Source organism: Zosterops lateralis (assembly GCF_965231275.1).
Source record: "Zosterops lateralis genome assembly, chromosome: 2".
NCBI lineage: Eukaryota > Metazoa > Chordata > Aves > Passeriformes > Zosteropidae > Zosterops > Zosterops lateralis.
Genome location: NC_139763.1, coordinates 109830748 through 109849202, shown reverse-complemented (window position 1 = coordinate 109849202; position 18455 = coordinate 109830748). Strand labels below are relative to the sequence as shown.

The 18455-nt window shown below is 35.5% G+C and overlaps 1 protein-coding gene across 3 annotated transcripts in view; it reads right to left on the bottom strand.

Annotated features, from left to right (window-relative positions):
* Window positions 1-18455, bottom strand: part of GBE1 (1,4-alpha-glucan branching enzyme 1) — a 135752-nt gene that overhangs the window by 73460 nt on the left and 43837 nt on the right. For all 3 annotated transcript variants that reach the window (XM_083854626.1, XM_083854624.1, XM_083854625.1), the window contains exons 4-6: window positions 5336-5461; window positions 3457-3592; window positions 820-910 (exon numbers count right to left, since the gene is read on the bottom strand). In XM_083854626.1, coding sequence (XP_083710752.1) covers window positions 820-910; window positions 3457-3592; window positions 5336-5461 — 353 coding nt within the window. The remainder of the gene's footprint in view (window positions 1-819; window positions 911-3456; window positions 3593-5335; window positions 5462-18455) is intronic.

Sequence of the window (18455 nt, the reverse complement as noted above, 5' to 3'; positions counted from 1 at the left end):
TCATAAGGGACAAGAATATATTTATATTGCAGGAATGAAGTAACACAATGATTACAATAGTAAATGTACATCCACCAAGTCCACAAAATACACCATCTGTTTACCTGCTTAGGTATTTGGTTTAGGTACTACACCATTTTCTTATTTTTAAGAACAGATTTTTGTCTCCTGTGCCTAACACACCTTTTTTCAACTAATTAAGGCTGTTAAAAACTGCCTATCTAAATTTAGCCTGGTTACTATTTGAGCTGCTCCAAGATTAAAAAAAAAAGCAAACAAACAAGAACAAAATTAAAAACAAAACAAAACAAAATCTTCCACATTTATCATAATTCTCTTAACAACTATCTAAATTCATTTTTCATGCAATTTTATCCTAAGTACAGTCTGTTACAAGCCTGTAAGGGAAGGGGTTCCCACAGAACACATAGAGCCTTGATTTTAATCAAGGTCATTATGAACGGTGTATAGTTCTGTCTGCCTAAAGACAAAGCCCTATACATCCTGTTTGTTACTGCCAAGAATTCCACAACCCCAAACCCATGGATAAAGACTGCTGAAGGTGGATTACCTGGAATTTGCTTTGGCAGCTGAAGTTACTTATAAACTTTTTGTCTGTATCCTATCCAAAGTGCTTCACAGAGCCGCTGATCACTGTGCCAAATTGATTTCAGATTTAAGAGGAAGGAAGAGCAAATACCTAAGCCATTGCTTCCCTTTATACACTTTCTTGCAAACACACACCTGCACACAAACTGATTTCAATGGAGGGAAAGGAAGGGAAAAGAACAGAGAAGATGCTGGAGCACTTAAACCTACCTTGATGCTGCGAAGAAACTTGTGATCTGATAACCAAAACTAGCATAGTATGCATGTTCCATAATAGCCATCAGCTGGACACAGTTATAGCCTGTAATAAAAACAAATATAACAAACAATGCTTTAAGGATAGTTAAAAGATTATTCAATGCCTGTAATGTATCTATTCCAGTCTTCTCTCATTTTAGCTGCCTCTGACCCTGATGGTTAACACCTAACGATTCAGTAACTTTCATGAAGCAATTCTACCTAATAGTTAATACTTACATGATCTCCATTAAAAATGAAACAGTCAATTTGTCAAGTGATATACACATACTGATCCTCCCAGATGCAGACAGAAACAAGTGTAATCCTTATTTAACTTCAGAATGTAAGTTATGCCAACCTGCATGTCCTGAACTGCTTTAACTTTTGACATTTGCAGTCAGGGAGTCTAGGGTTAGTCAATGGCTACACATACTATGACAAAAATCACAGGATGGTTTGGGTTGGAAGGGAACTTAAAGGATCTTCCAGTTTCCACTCCTCTGTCATGGCAGGAAAACCTTCCACTAGACCAGATGGCACAACATCCCTTCCAGGGATGGGGCATCCATAACTTCTGAGTCTCTCGCCACCCTTGCAGTAAAGAATTTCTTCCTAATGTCCAACCTAAATACACCCTCCTTCAATTTGAGGCCACCTCATCCCTGGTGTCCACTTGGACATCAGGCCATTGACTGAAACTCTGAGTGTGACCATCCTGCTAATCCCTTATCCACCAAGGCCCATCTGTCAGACTCACATCTCTCCAGCTCAGAGACAAAACTGTAACTTCATGACATATGAAATCTTTTTTTTATCCCATTAAAATAACTTTTTCCCAACTTTAATAGTTATTTCTTCCCTCTACAAGAGGGAAGACAAAGAGAAAACACAAGTGCAATGTGCATTTATTCCAAGTTGGCCCAAGAACCAAAGCAGTCCAGCAGGGCTGGGGGACACACTGTGTTGTGCCACCTAAGACAGTTCAGTGCCTTCTTCAGGAAGGGGTCTCTAAAGAATCAAGTTTTATCTACAGCCTAGTAAGACTCACACCACCACCACTTCTGTTTGAAGAAAATCTTCACTTCCTTCCTTAGTTTCAACAAGATGCTGTGGGATTATTTTTTTTTTTTTTAATTCTTCCACGGTTTTTTATAGCTGTGACATTTAAAATCAGAGCTATTATTAGAAGTCTGTGTGAGCTCAGCAATTTGTCAGATTCATTGCTGGTTTATAATTCAGGCTCGTTGTACTTATTTTTATTTACAGCATTTTTATAAATAAACAGCAACATTGCATCAAATTAATCTCATTCAATTTGCTTGCTACTTATTTTGCCATTTGTCATGTACATATTTCTACAAACTAGTGATATGTTAGAGTTCTCATACAGTGATGTCTTTAAGCTTGTCCTAAAAAGTAAGACATTCCAAAACTGAATCTATAATACCTTACAAATATATTTTAAAAACACTTAATTCCCACAATGTTTACTTAATGTAAATGAGAAGGAACATTAGTTATAATTTCTGTATACCCTAAATTTGATACTGCTTTTATTATTTGGTGTATCAGCCTTATCATGACATTTCTCCACAAAGAAAATATTGCAGGCAAAGCAGAATGCTTTCCTAACTCTGTAAATCCTCTTAATTTCTTGGGACAAGTGAAATTCCTTAGCAGTAAGGAGTCACAGATATATAATGTAAAATCCAAAATTGCTTTTTATTAAGGGATTCCAGATGTGCAAACTCCCTCATCTCACCTGCAAGCTCCATTTTACTGAAAGGCAAAAGCCACAAAACACTGACTTAACAGGTAAAGCTACAAGGAAATGCCTTTTTCAGGCACTCTGAAAAATAAAATAAAATAAAAAATCAAACACAAACACAGCCACCCTCCACAGAGGTTTCAGTTACATATGTAAAATACATATTTCATCACAAGGTAGTAAGTTCTAACATTGTCCATTACAGAAACAGTGCAAAGACACCATGGGAAAAAACAAACTGAAATTGAGGTGAACAGTTTTGCCGTCCTTCCTGAGATAATGGTATCAGCTCTTTCACAGATCCTCTCCAATAGACTAGAAGTTCTTTTCCTGAAGAAGGTCTTTTATATTTAAAGTTTCCTTGTTCTCATACTTCAGACCTACTGTTCAGGGATTAAAGAATTCTAGCATGCTTATTTTGGGAAAACAAAGAAGAAATATCCAGGTATTTCTGTTGTGTCTCCTTTGAACTGAGCTTTACACTAGTAGAACCAATTAAAAATGAAGTATTTTCTGAAGACTGTCACAAAACCAGGTCCTTTTTCAAGCTGAAAGCAAACCATTACAAAAGCAAATTACTTGGCAATATTTATCTGCACTTTAACAATCATATTTCACTTAAAAATCTGGAATGGACTTTGATTCACATATCCTACTTCAGTCTTTGTTTATTCTCCAGAGATTTCACTTGTTTACAATTTTTACTCACCTAAGAATCTATTTTTATAGTATGTGTAACTGGGAAATGCAAAAAACCCTCCAGATACTTGATGGTTATCTTTTCTAATGAGCATAGGCACATAAAAATTATCTCTGCAAGCATTTCTGGTATTACTTACCAAGATCCTTTATTCTAGGTAGTACATTGTGTGTGAAGTTTTTATAAGAAGCTACTTTCCCTTCTGGGGAAGCAATTCCCACATGAGATTCATAAATTCTTAGGCTTTTTAATCTCTTGGGAGAAGGATTCTTATGCTACAAGAAAAAAAACAAAACAGAGTTTTCATTAGGAACAGCTTAGGAGTGTCGTCATAACCACATGATTTGCACAAGATGAAAAACAATTTAAGGTTTATTTTGTTTTTCCTCTAAGACCATTCTAAACATTTCAGAAGCAATTGACCATTTTAAAGTGTTAAAGCAAATGGCTGTTTGCAAATTAACATCCTTTATGAACAAGAAACTGGACATTGATGATTCAACACTTTTCTTATACTCTTCTTAAATTACACTCCAGTGTTCAAACTGAGAGTAGCCACTCCACTTGATGTCCTGCTGAGTCACTATGAATCTTGTTTGCAAATAGAGAGAGAAAACAGCAAGATAGGTTTTTATTTTTTAAGCATACCTGCTTTTTGCAGGTAGGTAAAATCACTGCCTTCTCTTAACTGAAATTTATATATATTACTAAAGAATACAGTTCCACAGCACAGAATCACCTATATTCTAATTACTTAGGATTAAAATATATTTAAAAAATCTCAAGTCTGGAGAGGAGTGCACAGCATTTTTAGATGGGTGAAAATATTTGAAGAATACAGAGGCCATTGAAGTTAATATCCTATTTGATATTTTATTATGCAGGTGAAATTTTGAAAAGGTAGAACAAAACTAGTTGAATACACACATGTGAAAAGAAATTTAAGGAACAAGGTGACGGAATGAAACTTTTGATTGAGCTTGTTATCTGTGATTTATTTCCACTGGACACCTCTACTATTCATAAAAGGATGTTTGTTTGTTTGTTTGGGGTTTTTTTTGGTTTGTTTGTTGTTTTTTTTTTTTTTTTTTTCTGTAAGGCCTTGTGTGTACCCAAAAGTTCTGGCCCCTTTTTCACTCTAGGTCATCCCAATCACTGCATTTCCAAATACCTACACATTCCTTTTCTGGATGACAATGAGATGTCAGACAGCATTATATGTAGAGTAGGCCACTAAATTGATAAAGACTACACACTTTATTAGGAGTTAATGTACGTTATGTTATCTATTTTTAAAAAAAATATTTTCCATGCCAGTAACCTTTTTCTCTCTCAAGCAGTTGCTTTGTAAATTGAGTGGATGCAAAAATTTAACTCAAAATAGAGGTTACACCATCCCTAATATAAACCATTTTTCAGGGAAAACATGAAAAAGTTTAATACGAAACAACATCACTCAAAGTCAAAAGTTTCCAAATGTTCTCCTAGGGTATTTTTCATATATTGTGCAAGGAGTTCTTTCCCTTACACCAGTGCATGAGAAGAAAGAATGCTTTAAATTCAATAATGGTGTTTTCCTGATACAAAGAAACCAGGATTTGACTGGAGCATGGGCATGTTATTTTTGAAGTTTGTTTCTGACTTCATGGAATATTTAACCTAGTGTTGAGCACTGAAAATTGCATTTGCAGATAACCAATCCTTAAATCCAGTACTGATAATTCCCTGCTCTTCTCCCTACCAGGACCAACCATCTTGGCCCAGAATACCTGTCAAACAGGGGGCAAACCAAGTTTAAAACACCATGTTAATAACTATTTTTTATATATTCCACAGAAGGCTGAAAAAGCAGTTGAAAAACATCCATCATTAAAGTCATTTATTTCTGTCAAAGCAATAAATTAAAGCCTTTCATCTCTCAGCTGTTTTAACTAGTTGGCTATCTCCTTTTATTTTCCTCCAAACAGGGATACAAAGGTAACACGATACACCTCTTGAAAATAATATTGAAGCCTTACTATGTACGACTGTGGTGGATTCCAGTGAACCCAATCATAATTCACTTTGTCCTCATCACGGACCACATATCTTGCCCAGGGTGAAATACGATAGAGGAGGGCGCCGTTTTGAGCACGAATCACCACCTATAAAATAACACAACATATGCAGGCAGTCACTTATAACTCACAGAACGCCTTCTATGCCAGCCACAGCACAGAATGAAATAGTAGAGTACATAGGAATTTAATTTAAAGAACACACAATGCAAGTGGAGAGAAGGAAGAACGATCCTGCTTGCGGGGATGATTTGCAAAGGGACAGTAAACCAGACATGTCAGACAGGAGTGATGCTCAACAGCAAGAGCTGAAAGGTGAGGAAATATATAAGCTTTATATAAGTAATGGGAGAAGAAGCCTTCCCAAATGGATTTCTGTTAGGTTCCCTAATTACCCCTGTCACTGCTATTTCCTTTCCATGTTCTTATAAATTTAAATAGACATGCAGTATAATGTCATTAGGACGAGAACTGTGATTTGTTTAACTTGGCAAACAAACAATCTAGCAAGGCATTTTTAATATCTTAATTCCATCTTCTTTTTCATGCTCTGTGAGTCCTTAACAATATCACATAGCCCAGAACCACAGATAACACAAGAAGCACAGGACAGTTTTTGGGTCAAGGCAAAGAAAAAGTTCCACCTCTCTCGCATCCTCCCACCCCATCCCACCTCCCCTCTCCTCAGCACAGAAGGAACAGCACCACTCTGGTTTTGCTTGGTATCTTGGCTGCCACTGAAACAGCAACACAGATGGTTTGCAAATTTAAAACCCAGAAATGTACAAGCAAGTAAAGGCACAGAATTCTTAATTCTGCATTTTTTAAGAAAGTGATGACTGAGACTTTTTAGTTTGGTTGTTGGTTTTACAGGGCTTTTTTTTTTTTTTTGTAAGAAAAACTGAAATTATAAGAAACCTCAAATGAAAAAGGAAAGGCATTGAGTTTTTTCTGCTCCTTACTCTTTTTTTTTGTTAAAAAATGTGACTTGTGTTTGTCCTCCATTCCTAACAGGGAGTCTGGAACACGAAATTATCCAAGAATTTCCTTTTCACCTCTGGCAAGTGTCTTTTATTGTTTTGAGAGATTATCTGTACCCTTAACCCAATCATGGAATGAAGGCAGGATCACAGAATCATGCTTAGTTGAAAGAAACCTTCTAAAGTTCATCCAGACCAACAAAGAGGAAAATATGTATATGCAGATGGTTAATGGAAGTTGACAGAATAATGCAAGGAAGTGTGATTGCTGTGCCTCAGTACATAGTATAACAACCCCAAAAATTCAAAATAGGTTTTATAAGATGGAGCAATTGATACCAAAAACCTCACCATAAAAAGCTGAGAGAGTTATTGCAAACACTGTAAAGTTGCATGGAAAATTTCTTCTGTTAGCTGCGCTAGCAAAGCTGACCCAAAGAGTATTTCTGCAAATTCTATCAACACTGTGAAGATCCTCCTCACTGATAGCATTGACAATTTGCAAATTACTCTTAAAATAATAAAACTTATCTCCTTTCTCCAATATCACACTTCTGATGGTGCTATTGCTTCTTTTATTATTTTGTCCCAATTTACCCATCACAGAAATAAAATTATTACTTCATATAATAACCTACTCATCTTGGCATCCCTTTTTTCTAATATTTTAGCATAATTCATACTAGACAGGCTTATGAAGGGTGGGCACATTTAAGAAATGTGAAGTAATTAATCTACATTCAGAACATTAATTAGCTGTAGTACTGGTTTAATCCAAAAATGATACTGGAGGGGGGAAAAGTAAATTTCTTTATTATGATATATTAATCCAGTCACACACTACCTTTAATTAAAACCATTAAGCAATGAAAAAGTTAGAAAAGATATTAGAAAACCATTCAAAAGACTAACCAGCCATTTCACTTTTTCAACTTATACTTCTACATTTATACTGCACAAACAATCTCTGTATCTCATCCTTCTGACAAAGTATAAGCACTTCTGTTTTCTCCAGTCACTTAAACTGACTTTATTTTCCCTCCCTTGTGAGACACCAGTGCATTTGATTTACTACTTATTCAGAAGTCATTTTGTTCAAGTGCTAGTTTTGCATTTATTCAAAACACCTACAAAGCCAAATATTTTTCAGGAATTGAGAGACTTAGAGGAAGTCATATAAGTCTCTAGGAAATTTTCACAGACATAATTTTAATAGATAAAACTAAAACATCCTAGAAATACATACATTTATTTGTCATATATTATGATAGTAATAATGTAGAGCCATAAACAAGTGGTAGAAATTTACAGTTCTAAGGGTTGGGTTTACACGCTTGAACAGTCTTAAACTTTAGAGTCTGCTCAATTTTAAGGCTCACAGTCTAAATTTTTGGGTTCGTTTGTTTTAAAACTTTGACTTCATTTCTATTATGCAAACATATAAGAAAACTCCTATGCTCAAAAGAAAAGAATATCACAGAATCACTAGGTTGGAAGAGACCTTTAAAATCATAGAATCCAACCCAAGATATATTTATCCAACAATGGAAGTAATGAAATTTAACCACACAAATATCAGAAAAATCTCAAAAGAAGTGGGAGGAGCACTTATTTTAAACAAGTAAGCATAACATTTATTTGTTGTTTTCTTTACAGTATAAGCTGTCTTAAGAAATATTTCTAATATATCTAATCATGGGTATAGATCAGCCTCACCCCTACAGCAGAAATCTCATGTTTGCTCACTTGTTGCTGTAATTTTTGAGCATCGTGGGCTGTGCACAGAGAAAGGAGAGTCAAGAAAAACAATTCCTACAACACCAGAGCTGGTTGAATCTTTTCCTTCTCTGGTTTGTAGAAGCATAATTAACACTGTGTCCTTATGGATCTGTCAAGTGATCCCTGGCAATTTCAATTCTTAGTTGCTATGCTTGTTTTATACTTTTCCTAATTTTATGTGAACACCATTTACAGAGTCTCTCCTAGGCATAATTATTAAGCTTCTGTACTCAATCATCTTAGTCCTCTCTCCTGATATTGTATAAAGTGTATTAATAAATTAGAAATAAAAAGACTCTAAAAAATGTTTTCTGAAGTTTCTCAAGACACAACGCTTACATCACCATGTTTAGCTGAAGTGTGAGCAAAGGAACTGGAGAAAACTGAATGGCACCACAAAACAAATAGAAATTCAGCCCAAGACAGACAAAAATAACTAATGCAAACAGTCTGACAGCTTTAATTCCCATGTTTGCTTTGCTCTTCCTTGAAACAATTGCATGTAAGTAAAAGTTGTAATAAAAGGAGTAAAAATATAAAGCACACATAAAACAAAGCCAGGTGAAAACTCTTGCTCCACTCACCCCAAATTATGACTTGTGGTCCCTTTTCTGCAGTGACCAGATATAAAATTAGCTGCTGTGTATATTCTAAATGTGCTGTTACAGATTTCACATGCATAAGGAATACTGAATATGGTCATTACACAGTGCTTTTGACAGAGTACCTATAAATCAGTTTAACAGATACTATATTTATCTTCCAGATTAGTTTGAAATGAGTAAAAAAACAAATTGATAAAAGTTGCAGCCTAATTAGTTACTACTTAGTTCATCAAGACTTCATACCTGACTTTACATTTTCAAATTAACTCAAAAAATTGTTCTCTAAAGAACATATATAAAACCATGATGTACATTAAACTAGGCTTTTTCAAGCTGGCCTTGGGATTTACCTACTTCATTTTCACAAGGCATGTCCCTGATCATTCCTCAGTGTATATATGAGGAGGCACATCCCACCATTTGATATAAAACCTACAGCCCCCATTAAATAAAGCTTTTAAAATGCATACTGCTAGAGCAGGAAACACATGTCAAGTGAACTAAGCAAACTCACAAAAGCTTAGCAGTTCATCACAAGTAACCTGTTTTATAGTTATTCAGACTTAAGTTAAAGAAAATCCTAGGTAAAAATAAACCCTGTATTTCTGATCCTATTATTACAGAAAACACTCCAACAAGAGATCAAGTGCAGGGGAAAAAAAAGGAAATTCAAATGTCTGACACAAACTAATACATCCTCCCCAATTCGTTAAAATACAGCAAAAACTGCTCAAGAAGAAAGAAACCAGTATTTCAAAAGAGTTACATTTACACTGCCCAAATTTAGACAGAATGAGACAAAGTAACAGATGTAACGAACTTGCCACTATCTACATTAACCACCTCTTTGTGTGAAACATGAGATAAAGTAATAAATTATCAAACTCTATACTACATGAATAAGTTTTTGAGGAAAGGGTTGTGGTTTTATGGTTTTTTTGATTGATTTTTTTTCAGTTGATTTTTTTTCGTTTGTTTTCTTGGTTTTCTTTTGGATTTTTTTTAATTGATTTTTTTTTTTTTTTTTTGGTTGTTGTGTAGAACTCTATCAAAGAGAGGTTTTTCTCTCTGTTTCAGAGTCTCCATGATGGCTTTTCCATTGGAAATTTCTAACACAAGAATGCAGGAAATTCAAAGTAAGTCATGCTGAATTTGCCTACATCAACTTTACACATAGCTCACCTAAATAGTTTAGGGTTTTTCCCCACCTCCCCTAGTGGTGAACGTTCAAAATCCTTGTTGAGACCTTTGAATGTCACACAATTCTGGCTTCCAAGTGAGACATAAATATATGTAAATAAATGGTCCCACAGAAATGTGTCAGGAAGACAGAATGAAAACGTCCTTCAAAACCTGACATTAAAAAGTCAATTTGCTCTAAAAATGGACATGACACAGACACATAATTTATATAAGTACAATTGCAAAATAACAGAAGTGAAGACCTTAACCTACACTGCACATCTTTTGTATGCAAAGGTTAAAAATTTATGTTTGGTATTTTCATTTTCCATTATAGGGATGTTGGGTGTATTTTCAAAGTTTCTGTCTGAAGCGTTCAGGATCTTGAAGCTTAGCATTCCCAAACCACTGTAGTAAGTGCTGTGGATTTCACAGATGAGTACATCCAACATAGAAAAAACATGACCTTTAACCTGAGTTTTACAGCATCAGTACTACTAACTGATTAATTTCAAAGATCTTTCAGATCTGAATAAAAAACACTAGGAAAAAAAAAATAGTATGACTGTAGTCAGAGAAAATGTAACCAACAAAGGCTGGCTTTGAAGGTATGTAAAAGCAAAGTTCATTCCAATTTTCCAAATGCTGGACTGCTGGAAAACAAAGCAGGACCTAAATCTCACAATAACATCAGCACCAAAGTGACAACATGTTCCATGTCCACCCACTAGAGGATAGGAAATTCATGGAATGGAGAGTAAGTTGTAGGATAAAACTAAATATAGGGGTTATGAGTCTTCTTGATGATGTTTAAAACTCTCAAAAGCAGTTTATTACATTTAAGGGGAAACCATCACTCTGAGGTCAGTGCAGCACCATAAAGAAAGTGCAATAACACATTGGAGCAATTCAGAAGCTGAAATAGGTCTCATTTAATGTAATGATGCTGCCAATGCAGGACAAGTGAGATTGAGAGGCCTTGATTTTTCAGGCATTTGAGACTCTTGGGTATCCCATTACTCTGCCTTTCCAAAATAACACAGGCCTTTTCTATCACCCACAGTACATCCAGCAACTCCTTCTGGATGTCTTGGGGCATTTAAAGAAAAACTCTGTGCTCACATTCAGGCAATTTTCAACCTACTATGACTCAGGGAAATCTGCTGGCTTTTTATGAACAGACACCACACATTTTTTTCTTAGATCTATAATGATAAAAAGTATGAAAGGTTCACAACAAATTTAAAAGCTTTGTCACAACTACAAATCCAGGTAAAATATAAATTCATGTGTAAAAATAGAGTTTAATGTGGCTATGCTATTGTTATGACAGATGAAACTGCAATCACAGGCCACAAACTACCACATTTAAAATTCATTTATGTTTTTAAATATCCCTTTTTTCTTTGTGTTTGGCTACCTTCATCTTCTCTTCACAACAGCTCCATTTGGCTACCCCAGCTCCCAGTGAACAGACACAAAGATCTTCAGAGCAGTGAGAGAGAATAATTCAAGGGACAGTTGCACAAGATCAGACAACTCTGCTCAGCAACCACTCCTTTAGCTTTCAGTTCCTGCATCTAAAGCAGACTTCAAATTCATACATGAGCATTTCATTTAATTATGATGTGCTCCCATAAGGTGCTGCCTCTGTTTCCACTAATTAGGAGACAGGCTCAAACTTTAGAAATAAAAAGCCATGCTGTCATTCCTTATTTTTCTGATATTTATTTTGAATTAAAAGTATAATCTTCTGGACTAGTACTTTAAAGAAATATACATAAAGAATTTAGACATATTTCTGCTGTTTGAGAATTTTTTAAATATAATGGTTTATCATTTATAGTCAAGCTGGGGAAAGGAAAATGATGAAATGATAACTAAATAACTGATGAATATATGCAAGACAATAAATTGCTCTGAAACACTGTATTATTATTTCATTACTTTAACAGCTTGAAAACACTTAGAATGATTCTTGGAATATGTGGCTTTTAATACAATGATGAAATTAAATTGGCCATCAAACCAACAATAGCTAATAAAATGAGAGAGTGGACTAGCTTTAATATAAATATGGAAATGTCAGCAACTTGCTATATAAGGGCAATAAGCTATTATTTCAGTATTTTACAATCTACAGTATTTCATTAGCTTCAGATCTACTCATTTCTGACACCAAATTATCCAAATATAAAAGCCACCGGAATACAGGTGGAAACATCATCTCATCTCAATACCACGCATCTGACTTAAAAGCAAGTTCAAATCAAAACATAAAACATGGGCAGGATAAGTTCCTAAAGACTCTCTAGCAAGTTTATATTAGATGCTATAATAACGTAAACAAGGTCTTTCTGCTACATGAAATTTATTAGAAATTTAGCATCAAGGTATTTCCCTTCCTCAGTCGTTCTAAAAGTACATGAAAATGGAAAAAAACCCTGCTTGAATATTGGGATATTTTTAGTATAAATGTGCACTGTAGAAAATAAAAGCTTACATTTTTAATTTTGCTGTAGATAAATAGGGTAACCAAGAAAAAAACACTACAAATTTACAAGAATGCAAAATAATCTGACCCAATATACCACTGTAAGAAAACCTGGTCAGATTTTATTTCTTAAATGCTGTTCAGTTTCAAAGACAGGTCCTGCATTCAAGACACCAATACAACCCTGCTATTCTCTTTTTCCTGAAGTAGTACATCCTTTTCTCAACACCCTCAAGCTGCTGCAGAAAGAGAATCAAAGAGTTGTTTAGGTTGGAAAAGACCATGGAGTCCCATAGCTGGCCCAGCACCGTGCTCACCACTAAACCATGTCCCCAAGTCATACCTACATCTTTTCTTGAAAACTTCTGAGGATGGCAACTCCATGACTTCCCTGTTCCGACGCATGGCCACTCTTTCCTAATACACAATCTACACCTCACCCAGCACAACTGGAGGAAATTTCCTCTTTTTCCTGTCACTTGTTACCTGGGAGAAGAGACCAACCCATTTCCACCGTGCTACAACCAGCTGAAAATACCTTGCCCTGTCCACCCCTGCCTGTCCTATCCATCCACAAAAAGAGTAATTCCTGACTTTAGAAGCCAGGATAGAACACACAGTTCTGAAGATCTTTTACCAGTGGACAGTGTAAATTGAGGCCATTTACAACAGCACATAAAATCACATCATCCCCTCGTGAACACAGAGAAAACCAGAGAGCAACTCCTCCCTTTCTGCAGGTCAGCACTGGTGTGTGAGAGAAGCACTGGAATCCAGAGGAAGTACTTCAGGATGTTCGGTTCTTAATGCATAGGACCACAGCAGAACACTTTCTGATAACACAGTGCAACCTCCTGCAGAGCCCAGGACTGGAATCAACAGTTTCTTGTCTGAAAGTTCACTTTAAAGCAGCTTTAGATAAAAATGCAAAAGTCCGATAAAAATTTGGGATTGAACAGCATGGTAAAGAGCATTATTCTGTAATTGTCGCACTTGACCTGATAGATTTTTAGAGGCTTGATAATTTTTTTTCTCTTTAATAGCCTCAGAAATAGAAGGCAAAAATGGAGCAAACACAGCTTCTGCCTTGCTCTTCTTGCTCCTGCACAGCCCTGTAACAAAGGTCAGGAGAGGCAGCAAGGAAGTAAAGGAATCAGAAGCTTTTCAACATTTTCCCAGATGAGGATTAACTTCCCAAATGAACCCTCACCCAAACTGGTGGAGCAAGAAGCATGGAGATCTTTCTAGAACTCAACTTCAACTGAAAAACTTTACTATACTCTATTCATACTGCGCCAAATAGCCAAGAAATTGAGTGTATCTGTCAAGGTGCTTGTAGACCAAAGTTATTTCCTTACAGTGAATTGATTATAAACCTTGAAATGAAATTTTGGAAAGAATGGACAGCATGTTGCTTCTTCCAGGCTGTTCTCCTTCCTCAATTGCAAACTGGTTACACTGGAAAGAAAAAGTAATAGAACACTAGTGACATTATTCCTTCCCCAGCTTTATTTTCCTGATCAATTTATGATTACTATCAAAACTAAGTCAGCTGATACAAAGTTATCTGGTTTGCTCTTTTTTCTTCCTAACCATTTTCTGAAAAAGAAACCTGCTAAAGGGACAAGCATTTTAATCAAATATTGGAAAAAAATCCTTAGTTATCAGACATAATAGTACTTTTTAGGTGGTTTACATGTTTAACAAAATTCTGCAGACAAAGCTGTGCCATTCAGAAATCACTGGAGAGAGATTTATTGGCTCTGTAAATAAATCATGACATCAACTATTGCAATCTAAACTTGTGGATATTAAATATTTGTTCACAATTCCCCCTTTTTTCCCCTTCCCTTCTCTCTCAAGGAAAGAAAATAAATTAAGACTAATATAGAATCAAGATACAAAAGAGGCAAAAGCCCTTCTTCTAAGCCAAGTCATGAAGTCATGCCTTGGTTTTCCAAAAGAGGGAGATGCAGCTCCATTTGTGATTTAAGTATTTCAATTGCATTGTAGAACTTCAGAACATCTTTAACTACTTTATTAGATCAGGTTAAAAAGAAAACTTTTTGTTCCTTTTTCTATTTTTCTCTTAGAAAACTAAGAGATGCCAGTTTTGGGGTTTTTTAAATAAATAAAACATTGTATTATCTATTTAAATAAGCAAGTAATTCAAAAGACAGAGCCAGTAGCCTAGCATTATAAAACATCTATGCAGCTGAAAATGCCACAGGAAAATCAAACTGTCAAAATTCAGGAAACCATTGGAGAGTTGTTAAAAATGAAAGCAACATCACACAGAAACATTCCCAGCTGACTTTTACAGTCAAATGTATACAAAATACTTCACTTAATCATCCAAGTACGTGGCTTTATAACTGTTACCTACACAGGAGCGGCATTATTAGGTATGAGGGACAGCCAGTTTATTTTCATACAGGAAAAATACACATTTGTGCTGAGGAAAAGCATTCAAATCCTTTTTTCAGTCTAGAATCCTGATTTTCAAAACCTTTTTCCAAACCCTCCCCTGCACCCCCCACCAAAAAAAAAAAAAAAAAAAAAAAAAAAAAAAGGAAAACTGGAATCTCTAAAATGCACAATTGAAAAAATATTTTCCCTCCCTATGACTTTACCAGAAACAAGTTACTATAAGAACTGTGATGAAGTTTAAAGACTATAAAAATTTGTATGCATAATATAAAAGCATTCCTGTATGTGTTTTATTAAGAGGCCTGGAGTACAAGAACATGGTTTGAAAAGCAACCATAATAATAAAGCACATTACACATACAATAAGTGTAACTTATTAGAGTTGTTTCAAGCTATGTCAAGTAGAAAAGAAACTGATGGAGTATGTAATATGGGCAACCAAGCATTAAGTATTACTTATCCTCAACTATAAAGCATTTTGTATCAAGGACAACTGCTGCAGAATGCACCTTGCAACTGGGTGGCTGTGTCACACAGTAAAGAATGTCAGGAACTTTCCCTTGAAAGTGATCCTATCCTCCAAAGGAAAACAATTCCCATGAGAATCACAGCCATGCTTATGTACTCTTAATATGGACTCTCAAATTCTGTTTCAAGACCTCTTCTTAAGATGTCTTTCTCTTTTCCCCAAGGAAAAAAAAACACGCATTTTGCTTAAATGTACACCTAATAGTAATTGAAACAATTAGTCTTCTGTATGGATCAACTAAAAGTAAAATATCCAAAAGGCTTTTTAAATAGCAAAACCTCCTACCAGAGAATTGTACAATCTTCAAGCCACAGCAGAACTAAGCCTGTCAAAATAACTGAACAAGAATATTCCAAAGTACTGAACCCAGTCTGCAACAAAGGCTCCAAAGAACAACAGTTCACTGCCCTACAATGGTTCATTGGTGCTACAACCTCTCCTACGAGTCCATGAGGAGTTCCACATTGTTTACCAAATCCAAACAGGCAATGTCAAGAGACCATTTACCTCCCAATGAGATAACAGCTCTTCCTGCTGGCAAACCTCATCTGTAACCCAAAGAAGTCTCCAATAACTTTCTGAAGGGCCATGGCTCACAATCAGATGGTGAAACGTGAAGGGTATTGCCACAGAATTAATGTTCTACTTCCTGTCAGCATGACACACATCCAGAAATGCATATGGTACGTGATTTAAGTCCTGTTTAGTAACTTCAAAATCCCAGGAATAAGTCTGTTTCTTCTTGCACATCTGGTATGTACCATGACACTATAGAACAGTTGTTTTATTTACTGTTCAAATTTGAAAACCTGGCGATTGTTTTTTGGGTTTTTATGGTTTTGTCGTGGGGTTTTTTGCATCCTACAGATGATTTAAACATGACATTTAAGTGATACAGAACTTACACTGAGCTAGGATATTCCCTCTTCCCCCAAGCTAAGGTTAAAAGCCAGGATAATTAGAAGTGTTTCTATGTGTACATGTAAGGAAACAGCAAACATTTCTTCAGGAAGATCTCCAGTGAAATTAAGTTTAGTATCTGTGCTCAGGGTATCCAAGACTCCCTTTGTAAAAACCACCTGACTACACAATCTATCCTAAAATGATAATAATGTCCCCAGGAAAGTGTTGGACTCCTCAGCATTAAGATCCAGCTAGACAGGGTGGTGGGCCATTGTGACCAGGCCATGCTTTTGTCAAGAATGGTTGGACCTGAGAATCTTTGAGGTCCTTTCCAACCAGGTATTCTATGTTTCAACTTACATCTTACAGCCCTCAAAGTCCACAATTTCTTTAACACTTCTGTCCCCTGAATCCTAGCCACCAGCCTGCCATTATTAATAGATTACCTGGGTTTCCACATTTTCATTATAAACACGTTTTTGACTGCAGACTGCTAGAAGTGCATGACACCTGAGCTCCACACCAGCCTGGTACTATGCTGCTGCACCTCCTGATCAACAGGGTCAGCTGCAACACCATCTATTTAATCAGTGACAGTAATTACACTTGATGAATTTTACTAGCAGTGGTTCCCTGACACGGATTAACCTGCTCACCACATTTGATTCCTTTTCAAGGTTTACAAGTTTAACAAAGAGCATGCTGATCTACTATGAGGTATAGGATAGAGAGGTAAAAACTGTAAGGATTAAGTTTTAAAACTATTCTTCACAACTTGCTTTCCTTTACCCAGCACCTCATGAATACTAATGTACTTTTAGGCACTTCCAATCATGATTAATACACTGTTAATGTTCTGACTCAATGTAGTTCTTCCTTTGCACACTTGAATATTAAAAAGGGTAATACATTTGGACTGGAAAACTGTTAAAACCAATCGCAGCAAACTTTGAAAAGCATTTTGTATAAACCAATGAAAGAACTTTTGTTCAAGCTTGCCTTGATCTTGTACTGGCCTTGGCACCTACAATTCCTGTTCAGCAATCACTGAAACCACTCAAACATGCAAGAGTATCAGTAGAAAAACATTGTGTTAACAAGTGCACAGGTTATCAAATCTAATCACCTCATTACAGTACAAGATACTCCCTCAAAAAACTATAAATGTCACCATTGAAATACATAGAATATATATATATACACACACACAAAAATGTGAAGAAAAAGGTACAGACTTAAATAATGGAATGCCGAGTTTTTAAAAAGTTTCTGCCACTTTCTGAGGTGTTCCTTCCAGGAAAAATACATGAATGACATTTCATGAATATCCAAGTGATATTTAGTTGCATATATAGATTCATGCACCAACGCAGAACATTTTTAAAGCGTCAGATGAGTTTATTAATCTAAAATATATTGTTCTGGTAATAATTTCAGAAATCACACATCTATTGTCATTACTAAAAAGTTGAACAATCACTTCTATCTTAATATATCTTCTCCAGCTCACAGAAGAAAATTTAGTGGTTCTGCTATACAGATTCTTTTCCTAGTTAATGTTACAGGGCAGCAGGCAGCTGCCTATCCATCATAATTGCCAATTTTTCAAGTATTGATTTTGTCATTTTTTTCTGATTTAGATGCGTGAAAATATTCTAGAACTTGACCATGAATTTGGAAATTACTTTCAACTATGTCTAAATTCTTAAAAGATTCAATATGCCAGTAGTTTTCCATTTCCTGTGTTGTTCCTTGGCATTCCTGTAAATAATATTAAGCAAGTTCCCCAGTGCAGATACTAAGATCTCTATTTTTACCAATACTATCCCTAAACACTACTGACACGACTTCAAAATTAGGATATTGCCAACTACAGTGAAAACTTAATTTACGGGTATATTTAAGCAGTTGGAAAAATCATTTATGAAAAAACAGTAAAAGGACAAAGAGTAACACTGACTGAACTCCTGCATTAATATGACCACACACGATGAGACTTGCTATAAAAGTCTAACCATGATAATTTTAAAAGCTTGCCGTGTCCTGTAAAAAGGTAATTAAGAATATCAAAAATGAAGGGAAAAAAAAAAAAAAAAATCAGTCATTTTCCACCATAAAAGGTAAGCACTTGCACTCCAACTGCTATCACTGTAGAATGACAAACATGCTGATGTTTAAG